At 35.8% G+C, this 16,920-nt stretch overlaps 2 protein-coding genes across 4 annotated transcripts in view; both read right to left on the bottom strand.

Annotated features, from left to right (window-relative positions):
• The window catches only part of PAWR (pro-apoptotic WT1 regulator), a 139,751-nt gene that overhangs the window by 73,683 nt on the left and 49,148 nt on the right, over positions 1 to 16,920 (bottom strand). The window lies entirely within an intron of this gene.
• On the bottom strand, positions 801 to 1,546 carry LOC123591705 (cytochrome c oxidase subunit 5A, mitochondrial-like). The gene has a single exon (XM_045466301.1). It carries the CDS (start codon positions 1,410 to 1,412, stop codon positions 1,077 to 1,079), a length of 336 nt encoding a protein of 111 aa, XP_045322257.1. The 5' UTR covers positions 1,413 to 1,546; the 3' UTR covers positions 801 to 1,076.

The following is a 16,920-nucleotide window of genomic DNA, read 5'->3' on the forward strand; positions in this document are numbered from 1 at the left end:
TGACTAAGGGAAGCTACTGGTTTATGGATCAGAAGCATGGAATGAATATCTTGCAATGTGAAAAGTTAGTCCAAGAAAAAACTGACCTACATCCCATTCAACTACAGAATGTAATACTGAACAGTCATGAAGGTGAAAAAAATCTATAATGATCTAGGCTTAAACATATTTTACCTCTAAAAAACAATGGGGGGGGGTATGCCGGGTTTTAAAATATACATAGATTTTTCCAGGAAAACAACTATACCTTGTAAATGGTATTTTGCTAGTAACCTTATGAAAAAATTGCTTGACATTTCAGAAAATATCACTAACAGCAAAACTATTCATGCTACTTGAGTCATTAATAAAGCACACTTTTATCAGTCCAAAAGAAAGTTTGAAAGCCACAGTACTGTTTTTATAGCTCTAAGTCTCTGCTTGAGGCAATAGACTGCACTATCACAATAGCAGCATTACAACAGGGTATCACACTTTTATAACAAAATATGGCATATACAGAATGTATTCAATGTTTGCTGAACTAAATGGGTGCACAGTGGAAAGACAAGACTAGACTGAACCAAATTACAAAAGACACTGAGACTAAAAAATTGAGGCTTAAAGTCTAAAATACAAAGTGACCCGCCAATCATCATTTAATTTCTTACACAAATGAGAGGCATACTAGTTTTGAAAGACTAACCTTAGAGTGATATATATGCATATAAACCTGAGCTGGGAATCTTAAGGCAGTAATCTCCCACTACTAAAATTTGTTACCACAGATCAAAGGTTTTCGTTTTTTTTTTTTTCCTTTGGTTCAAAGTCTTCCCTTTTATTAAAGTCCAAGTTACCACTACATGGTTTGGTATTCAATAAAGGAAAACGTGTTCAAATAAGGTAAAACTTTATCATCAGTATCTCCAGGTGATTGTTTACACTCAAGTAGCATCGTGAGCATTGCTGAGAAGCCCATCCATGAGGTTTACACTTTGCCTAATTCCTCTGGAGTGGAGATTCCCAGTTCATTTAAAGTTAGCCTAAGTTTCTGGATGACACAGAGGTAGATTTCCTTATGAGGTCCTGCTTTGTCCTTAACAATCTGCAGGATGCAAACTGCAATAGCAAAAATTTAACCACCTGCACGTCAGCAAAGCATTATCAATGACTTTGGGTTCTGGAACCAGATCACAGCCAACAAGCATGTTCATCCCTTTACACAATTCCCAGGCATCAATATCCGGCTTGATGAAGTATGTCACCCAGCAAGCATCAAACTCCTTATCTGTCCCCTGTGACCCATGGGAGTAGCAGCTAAGGCAGCAAGGCCAGAGGACCAGGGGGCCCAGGGGCCCAGGGGCCCAGGGGCCCACGGCAGGGTACAGGAGGCCTCCAGGGCTGGGAAGGGCAGCTACAGCTGCTGCTACCATGCAGGAGCAGAGAACAGCACCGACCCTGATGATGACAGCATACAGTCCAAGCCAAAAGTTTTTAATATATCAAAAATTTAGTAAAAAAAATTTTTTTTTTAATTTATAAAGGGGTGCCTGGATGGCCTAGTCAGTTGAGCATCCGACTTTGGCTCAGGTCTTGATCTTGAGGTTCATGGGTTCGAGCCCTACATCAGGCTCTGTGCTGACAGTTCGGAGCCTGGAGTCTGCTTCACATTCTGTGTCTCCCTCTCTCTCTGCCCCTCCCCCACTTGCCCTCTGTGTCTCTCTCTCTCAAAAGTAAACATTAAAAGAATTTTTTAATAAAAATTTAGTAAGTTGATAGAATGAAATAACTAAAACGGATCCATTTCATGGATTAATAAAAATTTTATTAATGTATTTTTAAATGCTTCCAATATATGGAAAACAGCATATTCCAAAGAACTTTTTACTTACATTAATAAAAATCCTTGGACAGTTGGTAGGGTATACCTAAGCACAACAGATAATCATCATTCACAACTATTATTTATCTAGAACTATGCATACCAAAGCAAAATACAATTAAAATTTTTTTTGATTCAAACATTAAAATTTGTTAAAATTAATTTTTGATAAAATTAATGCTTAAGTCAAATTTTCAGACTTTGATATTTTGACAGAATAAATTGTGTGGTATACTATCTAGTTCTTGGAAGAGTTCAGCTGCATACTGCTTCACATTCCTTTCTTTTTTTTCACATCTGTTCTCTTTCAAAAGCGATGAGTCTTACAAAGAATGAAACAATTCATCTCCAAACAATATTGAATAGTTCACAAAAATCCATTAAAAAATGCTAGTTCCTTTAATTTTCAGAATCCCTCCCCCCAAATTTTACTATTCTCTTCTATCCAAATGCTGAAGTGTATATAACATATGCTCATCTAATCTTAATATGAAGAATGTACATAAATTCCTTAGGTGTTCTGGTTTTTCAATGAATTTTTGCTAAGTATAAATACTTCTCTATAAAGCTCTAACACTAGGGAATAGGGCAACATTCTCTTCATATGAATTAGAATGAGAAAAAAAAATACAACAGAACTAAAATGAAATGTAAATTTTAAACAGCCAAGTAAATTTAACTATATGCATTACAATAAATCGTACAAATGTGGCTCTAAAAGCATTCCAATTGTTCTTTGCATTTAAAAGAAAATCAAGTAAGGGGCACCTGGGTGGCTCAGTAGGTGAAGCATTGGACTTCTGATTTCGGCTCAGGTCATGATCTCAAAGTTCCGTGGGTTCAAGCCCCACATCAGGCTCTGTGCTGACAGTGCAGCACCTGCTTGGGATTCTGTCTCCCTCTCTCTCTGCCCTTCCCCTGCTCATGGTCTCTGTCTGTCTGTCTGTCTCTCTCTCTCAAAAATAAATAATTAAACTTAAAAAAAATCTTATAAAAGAAAATCAGGTAAGCAATCCTAGCATAGCTCTTAGGGAAAAGAAAGAAAAGCTATATAACTCCAAGAGAATGAAAAAAGTTTCTACTTAGCATCACACAATTACAAACCGTGAATATGCATAAGTGCTGTAGGTTCCAAGATGAAAGTTACTATATCCATGAAAGGCATTAGGAAAGTTGAGATTTTCTTCAATAAGACCATGTCAATCCTATCAGTACTGCTGCTGCTTTATCTGCCTCCCTCTCTGGTAAAACCCCTTTTCATCCTCCATTAGTCCTTTACCTAGCCAATACCAGTTTGTCATCACTCAACATCTGCCTAGCTACTCCTTACCTTCACTCCCTGCTCCTAAGCCAAGAGGTTTATTTTGAAATGGTCAAACAAAAGAAACTTCCCAACATGACGAAAAGAAAACTGAAATAAGATCAAATTAATAACATCTCTACATGAAAAGAACTGAGCAAAATGAACAAATGATCTCTCCTCTCATCAGGTGACTGAAAAAGCGACACAGATCTATAACACAATGATTAAAAACTGCTGCTACTACTACTACTACTACACACAGCCCTAGCCAGAACGTAGGGGAAATAAATGGAGTAAATTAAAATGTATGAAATTTCCAAAACTAATTGTTAAACAATAATTCGAAAACTGAATTAGTTATGCTAACAACTTGGTAACATCTAATAGAAGTGTTCCGACTTCATGGATTTCAGAGCTCAGTTTCCAAAAAATTAACATTTTAAACAAAAAAGAAATCTTATTTGCAAAGAATCTGAGAATGTAACACTCCAGAAACAGGAAATGCAATCAGATTTTCATTCTGACACAGTTTTAAAGCACCTTCCCCACCATTAAAATCTACACCAATACTATCACATATTGCTCAGCCACAGTCTGATCCAACCACACTATCTGGTGCTGGTATCACATCAGACCTCAGGGCTAAGCAGTGTTAAATTCTCTAAACAGCAATATTCATGATTAGAGAGGCAGCAATCTCACTTTCAGCCATTTCAATATTAATTTTTTTAATTTTTTTAACATTTATTCATTTTTGAGAGACAGAAAGAGCACAATTGGGGAAGGGCAGGGAGACAGGGAGACACAGAATCCGAAGCAGGCTCCAGGCTCCGAGCTGTCAGCATGGAGCCCAACACCAGGTTCAAACTCACAGACTGTGAGATCATGACCTGAGCTGAAGTCAGATGCCCAACTGAGCCACCCAGGTGCCCCTCAACTAATATTAATAATTTTAAAACTGTAGTTGAGTACTTTTATTTAAACAGAAAATTACATCTTTCCTAATTACAAAATTACTTAATATACATTACCAAAACACTTTTAAAATAGAAAAAAGAAGGAAGCATAAAAAAATCATCCTTAATCTTAACTGTTATCGTTTTGATACAAATTCTACTAGAACTTTTTTTTTAAATCCAGGTAATTATAGGCATAGTGCTGATACCTAATTGTGCCATCTCTTCATTTGCAACAAAAATTTTAGTAGCTGCACATTATGATATGACATGAATACAGCATGATCTGTTTAAGCATATATGATTGTGGGTCATATAAGCTAAATAGTCTTTCATATAAATTCTAGTGTACATTTCTAACTTTCAAGGCTTTTTAAACACGCTGCCAAATCTTCTGCCAAGAAGGCTGTCTTATCCTTATATTTTTAACTCTTTCCAAGCATAGTAGGCAATTAATGGTTTGACTGAACCCTAGTCAGAAGAATGAACATGTTATCTTTATTGACTTTATATATTTCCTTATGTATCTTTATTTTCCTCACTGATCTCCTCTTTCAATTAAAAAAAATTTTTTTAATGTTTATTTTTGAGAGAGAGAGAGAGAGAGAGAGAGAGAGAGACAGAGTATGAGTGGGGTAGGGGCAGAGAGAGGGAAACACAGAATCCAAAGCAGATTCTAGGTTCTGAGCTGTCAGCAGAGAGCCCAACATGGGGCTCGAACTCACAAACCATGACATCATGACCTGAGCCGAAGTGGGCTGCTCAACCGCCTGAACCACCCAGGCACCCCTCCTCTTCTAATTTTTATATTAGTTCATTCATTTCCCTAGTATTTCTAAAAACTCTTAATATAATAAGATGGTAACCTTTGTCTATCATATAGTCAGGTTTTTTTCTAGCTCACCTTTTAATTCTGTTTAAGTTTTCCTTTTGAAATTTTCTCCCTGTGCTTTTATGTTAAGAAAATGTTTTCCCATTCTGAAAACACATACACTTTCTAATTCTTGCAATCTCAGTATTAACTTTTGAACTCATCTCACATTTAATTTGTCATATAGTGAGGCTGGAGACATTTTTTTTTAATGTAACAAGCAACTGTTATAGCCATACACATGGAATAATCCAGAACTGTAACAATGACAATGGGTTGTATGAGTAATGGCTCCTGGTGGAATTTAGCAATGCCCTCCAAATTTCATACTCATAGGCTCTAAACAACCCATCTCCTCACCATGGATTCAAAAAGCTACCTTTGTTTCAAACTTTTATATGTGGGTATGTTTTTTTTTTGTTTTTTGTTTTAATTTTTTTTTTCAACGTTTATTTATTTTTGGGACAGAGAGAGACAGAGCATGAACGGGGGAGGGGCAGAGAGAGAGGGAGACACAGAATCGGAAACAGGCTCCAGGCTCTGAGCCATCAGCCCAGAGCCCGACGCGGGGCTCGAACCCACGGACCGCGAGATCGTGACCTGGCTGAAGTCGGACGCCCAACCGACTGCGCCACCCAGGCGCCCTGTGGGTATGTTTTTAACTTTCTATTATGTTCCACTGATCTATGTTAATATCCAAATGATATTACTTTTATCATTATAAGTTAATAGCATCTAATAATATCTAGCAGATCTCTTTATTATTCATTTTTAAAACTCTCTTGGCCATTCGCAGTCAGTGTATTCTAGAATAATCATTTCAACACATTTGAATTAGGTATAAATTATTTGCAGAAAACTACTGACAACATTTATTAGCTCCATGACCTTACAAAATGGGGACAAGAGCCGTGCCCATATTATAGCATTGCTGCTATACAGGATAGCAGTAAGTTAAAACCAAGGAAATGAAAGTAGATATGGACAATGGCAATAGACTCTGACTGGACTGGGAGAGCCAAAAGCAGTCAAGCAGCATTAACAAGATGACTCTTAGTTGTTTAGCTCACAGTGTCAGTCATGTACACAGAAAATTTTAAAGGGAAATGATGAAGGGGTTTGGTGTTAAGCATCTGAAATATTTGTGGGATATATAAGAGGAAAGGAAAGACCAAGGTACAGATCAAAGGCTAAACCTCTTCTAAAACTGCAAAGACAGCTCTCACAATATAGATCTAAATAAAGATAACTTAGACAAAATAGGCAGAAAAAAAAAATTGAGAGAGTTCTGACTGAGGGTTCTCTAGTTCCTCTGAAGAGTTAACTGTGCTATTCTGCTGACAATCATGGGTAGAAGTTTAGAATAAGGTAATGGCTGTGAAGTGGATTAAAAGTTTAAAATAGCTATTTTAGGAAACATAAAAGTGAGTGAAATACAAATATGTAAAGGATTTTCAGACAAGTGCTGAGGGTCCAGCTCAGAACAAAGACCCTAAGACTTCAAAATGGTACCAGTCAGGTGTTACTAATTTAAAGCTCCTTAGTGCTATGAATCCAATTCTACTATGAACATATTTATTGATATTTTCAACAAGTTGTCAAATAGTTTTTGGAACGAATGTGGAGGATGGTCTTCCCATATCCCTCAATTTTGAAACAGGTAATTCAGAAGCAAGTCTTAGCCAGCAGCATATTAATTATGCTATTATATATGAATATAGTAACTATGTTTAATATCATCCTCCATCAATATCTGACTCCATTCCAGAATTTTTTTTAATTATTAAACTTAGCTAAGAAAAAATCCAGGATTGTACTAGTTTTAGGTGAAAATTCTTTCCACAGCTTTATATTATACACTTTCTTCTATTATCTACAACCCAAGTCTCAATCTAATTAGACTTGTTCTAATGCTTAACAGTCGGGAGTAACAGACTTGGGTATTTATAACATAAAAATTCCTCAACATGAGTCACACAAACAATTCTAGGAAAACAAACTAGGCACTAATATAAGGGGAGAAACTATCTTCAGAAAGAACTATCAAAACACAAATATGCAAAATATATTCTATCTTAAATGTACCAATGATGACTCTTAAGTATAGTACTGAGGTCAGAAAAGTAAACATCATAGTCTTCAGCTCAATAGTTCACACATTATTGATTATATTCCTAGAGAAGCAATGATATGAAAAATCAAAGAAAACAATCCAAATTATCTATATTTAGTTTTCAACTATTATCAGATATAAACAATCCAGTTCACAGGCTTTCTTCAGTTACATCCAATGATGTTATGTAATCCCATGACAGTTATTCCTCAACTTCCAAGATATTTGGGCAATATACTCAACTATTCTATGCTTATTTTTTTCATCCAGAGAATGGGAAAAACACCAATGGCTATGCCTCATAGAACTGTACGGATTAAAGAAAGTAATGTATGCAAAAAAGCTTAGAACAGTAACACACACAGCACTTAGTAAATTATTTTTATAACCCCCATCAAACATTCAGATGTACATTTAAACATGCTAATAACAATAATAGCTTTTCCTGGACAGTTACTATGTTCTAGGCATTTTTTAATAGTTTTCTTGGATTATTTGTTAATCCTCACAGGTAGGTACTATTACAGATTTATTTGGTCAGTGCTGCTTCAGCTGGAATCACCTTCTCCGCCTTACTTCTCTATGCTTCCAACTGCAAATATCCAATTCTTTCACACAGTAGGAATATGTATATGTATATGTATATGTATGTATACATTTACTGTATGTATATATATATATATATATATGTATGTATGTATATGTATATATATATTTACTGAATGAAATTTTGGTTATTTCAAATGTAAAAATCAGACTATAAATTCTGAAATTCTTAATCTTTACCTCATACTATTTATTGATTACATACCACTACACTGATCCTTTCTTTCTTGTTATCTACTTAATTAGATTTTATGGTTCCCAAAGGAAGGGACCTCATCCAGTATTGTTTCTGAATCCTTCAGTCTCTTGTCAGTAATACCTACATAATGGGAGCTTAATAAATACAAATGCATATTTACTAAGAATTTCCTATAAAATTTTAAAATACTTTTAATAGCAAAAATATGCACTCATTCAAAGACATTCCTTCTGCTTAAAAATACAATTTGAAAAATCCTTATGCACACAGAAATAGCTTCTCATAACCCCTTCCCATTTTATCCCAGTCCATTTCATTACAGATTTTAATGAGAAACAGGATTTTCAAGAACTCTCATACACAGCATGCTCTAACAAACACTATACAAATGCAGTAAAGCCTTGTTTCTTCAGCACCGAACAAGCCAAACTTCCCTACATCTTAAACAATTAATATGGGTCATTCTCAACATCAAACCCCTCCCTCCGAACAATGAAAAGCAGTGATTAACAAATTCAGAGGATCTAAAATTAAGCATAAAAAGACTGCAGGCAGAAGCTCTGAAACTTTTTAAATAGGTTACATCTTTCTAGTTTTTGTGGGAATATTTATTTATAAAATCATTCATAATCTCCTATAAACTACCTATTGAGATTTGGGGAAGCAGGAAAAGACTATAGAACAGAAGTCAATCTACCACATGTTGAGATTTCCCCAATGCAATGTATTTTTTCCGAGAATTTAAAAATATTTGGATAAACACAATGACAGAGTAACTTGTATACATACTTGAACAAAAGGAATGATAGCACTGAATCCTTTGGAACTGAGCAATTATCCTGGAATCTCTTTTATGCTTAGAGAAACAAAACCACCAAATAGCTTCTCTCTCTCCTTTGGCCAGAATTTTCAATAGAGAACATTACCATTTGGTAAATACTACTAAAAACAAATTACTGAATAAGGGAAGGTTATAGGAAAAGGGATCCTAGAGAAGAATAAGTTGAGAGTCATAGTTTTGCTATGGTTTCCACTTGCACAGCACAAAGCTCTGTAGAGGTTCTACAGAGAACCTACCTTTTCAATTCTCTGAGAAATGCATCTTTAGTCTTCTTTTTTCCCTTAGGAACATTCATATAACGCCTCTTAGGAAGCTTTCCACTTCTGTTTAAATTTCCTTGTCCCCTATATACATCCTCTCCCATTCCCAATATAGACCATCTGAAAATTATTTTTTTTTAACTTTTTAAGTTTGTTTATTTTGAGAGAGAGAAAGAGAGAGAGAGAGAGAGAGAGCGTGCACAAGCGAGAGAGGGGCAGAGAGAGAGGAAGACAAAGAACCCAAAGCAAGCTCCAGGCTCTGAGCTGTCAGTGGAGAGCCTGATGTAGGGCGCAAACTCACCAACCGAGATCAGGACCTGAGCCAAAGTCAGATGCTCAACCGACTGAGCCACCCAGGTGCCTCATCTGAAAATAATTTAAACTTAACATATAAATCATTCATACTAATGTATACTTTCATTATACAGAATGGTTTCTCCCACAAAAAAAATAAAAAGTATATGTCTATATAAAACAAACTGATTTTGAATGTAAGCTATCACTTGGTACAGAAGCTGGCACACTACAGGTACTTAAAAATTAAGCAGATGAATGAACAACTTAACAAGCAAACTGATGAATCTACTTTAGCCTTGCACGTTCCCACCCACCAAGGGTCTTTCCTAGATCTGACATTTCTCTCCCATCACTCAGCCCCAAGACTCCAGGGCTCAGTCTTTCTTGCTGTACCTTATTCTTCTATGGCAGACCTACAATCACAGGGTGACCCAAAAAGGCAATCCAAACTGTATAGCCAAGAGAGATTCTGTCTTCTCAAGCTCTTTAATACTTTGGATATACATACTTAAGGTATGAAGAAGAGAAAGGACCTAGGAGAAAGACTACTTGGGAGCATAGGGATGCAGCTTAAAGAAACTCAATCCTAGAATAGTTTGATGGGTAGGGATCTTGGAAGAGAGTTTATGAGTATATGTATCAGCACATCTCAGAGTCTGAGGTCAAGAAGAATAACCAAAAATTGTGTTCACAGTGGCTAGATAGTAAAGAAAGTAAACGGAGAACTAAAAATCTATTCTCTATCTAGTTACCATTTAACACCCATAATTAAATGGTGTGTATGTTTTATTTTAAATTTTATTAGATAACATTAAACTTTATTTGTTCCCTTAAATCTCAGGTTTTGTTGATTATACAAAGTAGTTAACCTGATTTTTTAAATTTGTTAGATAGTACAGGATCATGCTAACTCAAATATAGTAACAACAGTTAACAATCATATAGCACTTATGTGTCAGACACTGTACTAAGCGCTTTTCAGAGAATAACTCTTTTAACCTTTACAATCCTATAAAATAAGTACTATTAACTCCACTTTACAAATTTGGAAGCGGTTAAGCAACTTGCCTAAAGTCACACAGCTAACAAATGACGGAATTGTGATTTGAATTCAGATAATATGGCAGGCTGCAGAGCCCTATGTTCTTAATCACAAAGTCATATTTACTATTCTGTGGTGACTAGCTTATTCTCTATTCTTACAAAGAAAAAAAAAAAAACAACAACACAAAACAGGTCTCACATACAGCAATATTTTATACAATGTTTATTAACAGGATTAAGAAAGTCTATGGGATGCCTGGGTGGCTCAGTCGGTTAAGCATCTGACTCTTAATTTCGACTCAGGTCATGATCTCACAGTTCATGAGTTTAAGCCCCATGCTGGGCTCCACACTGACAGGGCAGAGCCTGCTTGGGATTCTCTGTCTCACTCTCTCTCTGTCCGTCTTCTGCTTGCACGCACTCGCTCTCTCTCTCTCTCTCTCAAAATAAATAAATACACATTTAAAAAATAATAAAAAGGAAAAAAAAAGAAAGTCTAATGACTTACCAAGGGAAACTACATAACTCCTTTCCTGAGCATTTTGAAAAATCACAAATATTTATCTGAGATGCTATTAGATGAAGTTGGGGGATGGAGTATAACAGGAAAAATATATTTTATTAAATCTAAGATGCCATTGATTGAAAACTTATTATTTTACATGCCACTGACAAAAGAAAAAAAAACCTGCCAAACTATAATACAATGTTATTTTAAAACATAACTTAAATAAACAGTAAACAAAGGTATAACTAAGTCAGTAAACTAGTCATTTATCAAGGAAACTTCAATATATGGTTGCTTAACAGATGAAACCATGTAAAAGAAAATTAGTATTTTCTTGAAATCTGCTGTCATTCTGGTAATCTACATATATAGAAGAAATTAAAGATTTGAAAACAGCCTAAGACTAGGGTTTAAATTGTGGTTGTAGAGAACTTCAAGACTACATGAGAAATTGGTTTACCAATCACATGCTTAGATTAGGGCATATGTACTAGTTAGCTGGGGCTACCATAACAAAACACCATATACTGGGTGGCTTACAGAGGAAAAATTTAATTGACTCACAGTTCTTAAGGCTGGAAGTCCAAGACCAAGGTGCCAACAGATTTGGTTTCTCCTATCAACCTCTCTCCTTGGCTTGCAGACAGCTGTCTTCTCACAGTACCTTCACAGGACCTTTTTCTCTGGTGTCTCTCTCTCTTACAAGGACACCATATTGGATTAGTGTCCCACTCTTATGATCTCATTTAACCTTAATTACCTCTTTAAAGGCCCTATCTCCAAATACGGTCACATTGGGGGTTAGGGCTTGAGAGGGGGGAGGATAAAATTCAGTCTATAACAATATACAAGAGCTGATTTTAGTGGAACCCATTCCTAGAATACAAAACATCATTTCTGCTATAGGAAGCTACTGTTGAGGTAATAGTATTCAGTATAAAGTCGTTTCTACATTAGGATCAACAGCAAAAAAGAAAAAAGAAAAAAATCAGAATAGCTCTTCATCTGAGACTAAAATAAATTACTCTGGGATTTTTAAAAATTGTTTAAGGTTCAAGAAAGTTTCCTTATCTCTGGCTCTTGCTATATTCTCATACTAGAATCAATTCACATTTCATATATTACAAAGGCAAATCTTGCTTTCAGGTACTTAAGAATACTCTATATTACTTAAGAATAAGAATCACTATTTACCTTTGATTCACTAGCACCTCACAAAACATCTGGCATATAGTAGCTGCTTAATAAGTATTAAGGGCAGAGGCAGAGGGCAGAGGCACCTGGGTGGCTGAGTTGGCTGAGCTTCCAACTCTTGGTTTCAGCTCAGGTCATGATCTCAGGGTTCGTGGGATCAAGCCCCATGTTGGGCTCCATGCTGAGCACAGAGCCTGCTTAAGATTCTCTCCCTCTCCCTCTCTCTCCCTCTCTCTCTCTCTCTCTCCCTCTCTCTCCCTCTGCCCCTCTCGCTGCACATGTTCTCATAAACAAATAAATAGAGGCATCTGGGTGGCTCAGTCAGTTAAGCATCTGACTCTTGATTTGGGCTCAGGTCATGATCTCACGGTTTGTGAGTTCAGGCCCCACATCGGGCTCTGCACTGACAGCAAGGACCCTGCTTAGCTCTCTCTCCCTCTCTCTCTGCCCCTTCCCAGCTTGTTCTGTCTCTCAATAAGTAAGTAAATAAATAAATAAATACGTGTCAGAGTTGGGGATAGTGGAGGGAGAGAAGAAGGAAGAAAATACGTTGGCAGTTTAGGATACAGCACTCTTAACTCTTGCCAGCTTTTAGTTTGGCACTCCGTAGATTACTTGAACGAAAATACTTAATACTCAAAGGAAGTATAAAAATACATACAGCAAATTTAAGGTCTAACATAGACTTCAGCTGGTTCTCAGCTTCATGTCAAAACTCATAAAAGTGGAAAGCAAGAAAATCTTATGAACAAAACATCAGCTCCCCCTGAATGAGCATTTAAATGTTATCTGAAAGCAGAAAACAGAAATAGTTTAAAAGACTTTTCAAAGCTTATGGGGTCTACTCAATTGCCAATAAGTCTACTAGTTTAAAAACTGGTTTTTGAAGCCTACTGATTCTGCCGTTTTAACAGGAAACTTCTACAAAATTGTATTTGCTTTGCCCCCCCCAAAGCATTCATAAAACATAGCATTTATATATAATGCCTACTCTAAACCCTAGATATTCAGAAACCATCCACTGAATTAAGTAAGTCATCAGCTCATTCAGAGTTTATCCCATAAGCTGGAATCTGCAAGGGGAAAAGTGGAAGCACAAGGTAGGCTAGAGATAGGGGAAAAGACATACTTTTTTTTTTTAATATAAATTCAAGTTAGTTAACATATAATGTAGCATTTGGTTTATGAGTAGAATTTAGTGATTCATCACTTACATATAATACCCAGTGCTGGTTACCTGCTATTTTTCAACTGTCAAGGAGTATCAGAATGTATGTACAAACCAAATATAGTATCTATATGTTTGGTTGGTTAGCGTCTTAACCATAACAAATACACGAACGATGGTGGACCACTTTTAGTTTACTATTTGTGTCCATGCTTCTCCATAAATTTAGGCAATTAAATATGAAAGCAAATAGTAATAACACTTTGATTTGACACATTTGAATCAATGAACATTAACACACAATAGTTATTTAGAAAGGAAAACATTCCTTCAGCAAAAATGTGCTTATTATGTGGTTTCTTGTCTTTGTAATTGAAATTTAAGATTTGTTTAAATTGCCAAAATCCCGTATCATTGAGTTTTAGTTTATTTTAAAAGGATCCAAAGTTCTTGATCTCATGTCAGAAGTGAACAAGACTTTTATAATGAGAAGAAAACAAAACGCCTACAGAAAATGATAAATTCACTTTGTCTTAATTCTGACATTTACTGAAAAATGCTCTGTGTAGCATACTTCTCAAAGCCTTTCAAAGAATGATAATAATATGCTTTTCCTATTACACAGTCCAGATCAAATTATATGCCTAACAATTACAAACATGAAGTATTTCATTTACATACCTTCTTTCAGTGTTCAGAACACATTTCCTATTGACCAAATCACTTATGTGAAAGATTTAAACAGGTCACTAGGTAATAAAAATTCCATTTCTCCTTAGTTGTTTTCCTATTCCCTTTATTAAAATACTTTCTTTTTTTAATGTTTATTTTTGAGAGAGAGGGAGAGAGACTGCATGGACGCACAAGACAGGGAGAGGCAGAGAGGAAGGGAGACACAGAATCTGAAGCAAGCTCCAGGCTCTGAGCAGGGCTTGAACTCGCAAACCATGAGATCATGACCTGAGCTGAAGTCAGCACTTAACTGACTGAGCCAGCCAGTCAGCCTATCAAAATACTTTCTGAGCCATATCCTGAAATATCAGTGTCCTCATTATCCCAACTGTAGCGTTGCTTTGTACAATTTGAAGGCCCATAGAGCCACTCGATGTTGATGTGCTTTATAGCACTTCAAAGAGACAGCCCCTTACAGTACCAAGTCCAATTAGGAACAAGAGGGTTGAAGTCAGGTTCTGCTACCACATAACTTTAAACTAGTCCCTCTAACTCCTTGAGTCCCAATCTCAACCATAAAAGGACCATTTTTATATAACGACATCTAGTGATTTTCAAATGAAATTATGTTTATTAATACACTTCATAAAATGTTACTTGTTACACAATCTAATGGATACATCATTCCTGCAAATATTTATATGCAAGGCACTGTGTTAGCAAATGGGGACTGAGAAATAAACAAAACAAATAATCCCTCTCCTCATGGAACTTAGATTCTAGGTGGGGAAATAATTAATATATTTAATCTGTTTCCTTCCACTAAAAATGACAATGAAGAATGTTAAAAAGGTATTAGCACATAATGATAAAAAAAAAAATGAGGCAACAGAGAGATGACAGCTAAATCTTGGACTAAGGAAAGCAGATGGACAATTGATTAGGCAGAGCAGATGAAGCTGAAATCTACATATCAGTCAAAAAAAGGAAAAAGTATACCAACAAAGTGAAGAAAATGTTTAGGAACTAGAAGTATCAGAAGTCCCCTAAAGGCAAGGGGCAGGGTTGGGCAAAAAAAAAGGAGGAATGGTAAAAATTCTATGTAAGAAGAAGTTAGGACAACCTACTCCCTACCTTCCTCAGCGAAGCAACTATTTTCTCCCCACACACAAGGTTTATTCCCCACAAAAACTGAACCAAAGAGGTGTCTGACTGAGACATCAATAACAGTGAAAGGTGCAGGTGAGGAATGAATCACATCACACTGATATAAGGAGTGAACATACATACGTATAAAATAGTGTCATAAAAATAAAAGTATCATTTTATAGTTTCATTTAAAAATAAAACAGTGTCACTTTCAGTCCCCTTTTCACCACATGGATCTCAAAACATTAAAATGAAAAAAGTATAACAAATATTCCCCATATTTTCAGACTTATTCAACTTGCTAAATACATTATTTATAATGCTTCTTATTCACCAAAATATTTATTTTGTTCAAGTTTATATAGAAAGAGAGAAAAAGGACCAAAGGAATTATTTTTTACAGGTTAAATAACCATCCTTTCAGGGATGCTTTAGGCAGTGAGTAAAAAGGTAATCAATACAATTTTAAATAATACACAAATGGTTATGTAGCTATTTTAACATACATTAGAAAAAATATTGCTAGCATACTGAATCTGTATAATCTTACAGATATCATTGCTTAGCCAAGGCTAAATTTAACTTTGCAGAAATGGCAGCAATATATAAACATCTAAACTTTGAGGCAACACTACTGCAGAGAAAATTACTTCACTGGGTGGTAAAGTTAAAGCCAGATAAAATACCTTCAAACTCCAAGGATTCCTTCAAATCTCATTCTAAAAACACTTTTAATAGGGGTGCTTGGCTGGCTCATAATGTATATTGACATATGTATAATATACATAATGTATATTTGGTCAATGTATATTGACCAAAGGGATCCTTTGGCAGACATTTTCCCACAATAGGATATAACATTAGACAAAATTTATTCTTTGAGCTGCAGTAATTTAAAGTTTTAGGGGCACCTGGGTGGCTCAGTAGGTTAAGCGTCCGACTTCGGCTCAGGTCATGATCTCACGGTCTGTGGGTTCGAGCCCCACGTCGGGCTCTGTGCTGACAGCTCAGAGCCTGGAGCCTGCTTTAGATTCTGTGTCTCCCTCTCTCTCTGACCCTCCCCAGTTCATGCTCTCTCTCTGTCTCAAAAATAAACAAACATTAAAAAAAATTTTTTTTTAAATAAAGTTTTGAAAACAGAATAACACCTTCATGAAGTAATAAGGAAGCACTTAGAAAAGGTAGAGGAGAATCAGAAATTATATTAATAGAAACTACCATTTATTGAGATTCTACTATGTATTGAGTTAGACAATAAAAACAGGCAGTCTTTACAAAACTCCCTTTTACAGATTAAAAATCTAAGATTCAGAGACTAAATAATATCACCATGGTCCAAAGGGGGGGGGGGAGAGGAAGAAAGGGGAAAAAATTGAGACATAAGGGAAAAATTATTGGATAACCAAGTATCACAATTAAATTCCCAATATAGGGGCACCTGGGTGGCTCAGTCGGTTAAGCGTCCAACTTCGGCTCAGGTCATGATCTCGCGGTCCGTGAGTTCGAGCCCCATGTCAGGCTCTGTGCTGATAGCTCAGAACCTGGAACCTGTTTCAGATTCTGTGTCTCCCTCTCTCTCTGACCCTCCCCCATTCATGCTCTGTTTCTCTCTGTCTCAAAAATAGATAAACGTTTTTAAAAAAAAAAGAAAAAAATAAATAAATTCCCAATATAGTCCTGTAACATCCAAAAAATCCTTATAAAAATCCATAAAGTAAATGACTAAAAACTAGTAGACAAACAAAATGGCCAATAAATTAGATTTGCTGCATTCAACATTCCTAGGAGATACTATCCCCAGAAAAATGTCCAATTTGATAGAATGGATCATCATGTTCATCTTAATCTAGCTGAGGATTTAATTACATTGCTGGTTTG

Source organism: Leopardus geoffroyi, chromosome B4, assembly GCF_018350155.1.
Source record: "Leopardus geoffroyi isolate Oge1 chromosome B4, O.geoffroyi_Oge1_pat1.0, whole genome shotgun sequence".
NCBI lineage: Eukaryota > Metazoa > Chordata > Mammalia > Carnivora > Felidae > Leopardus > Leopardus geoffroyi.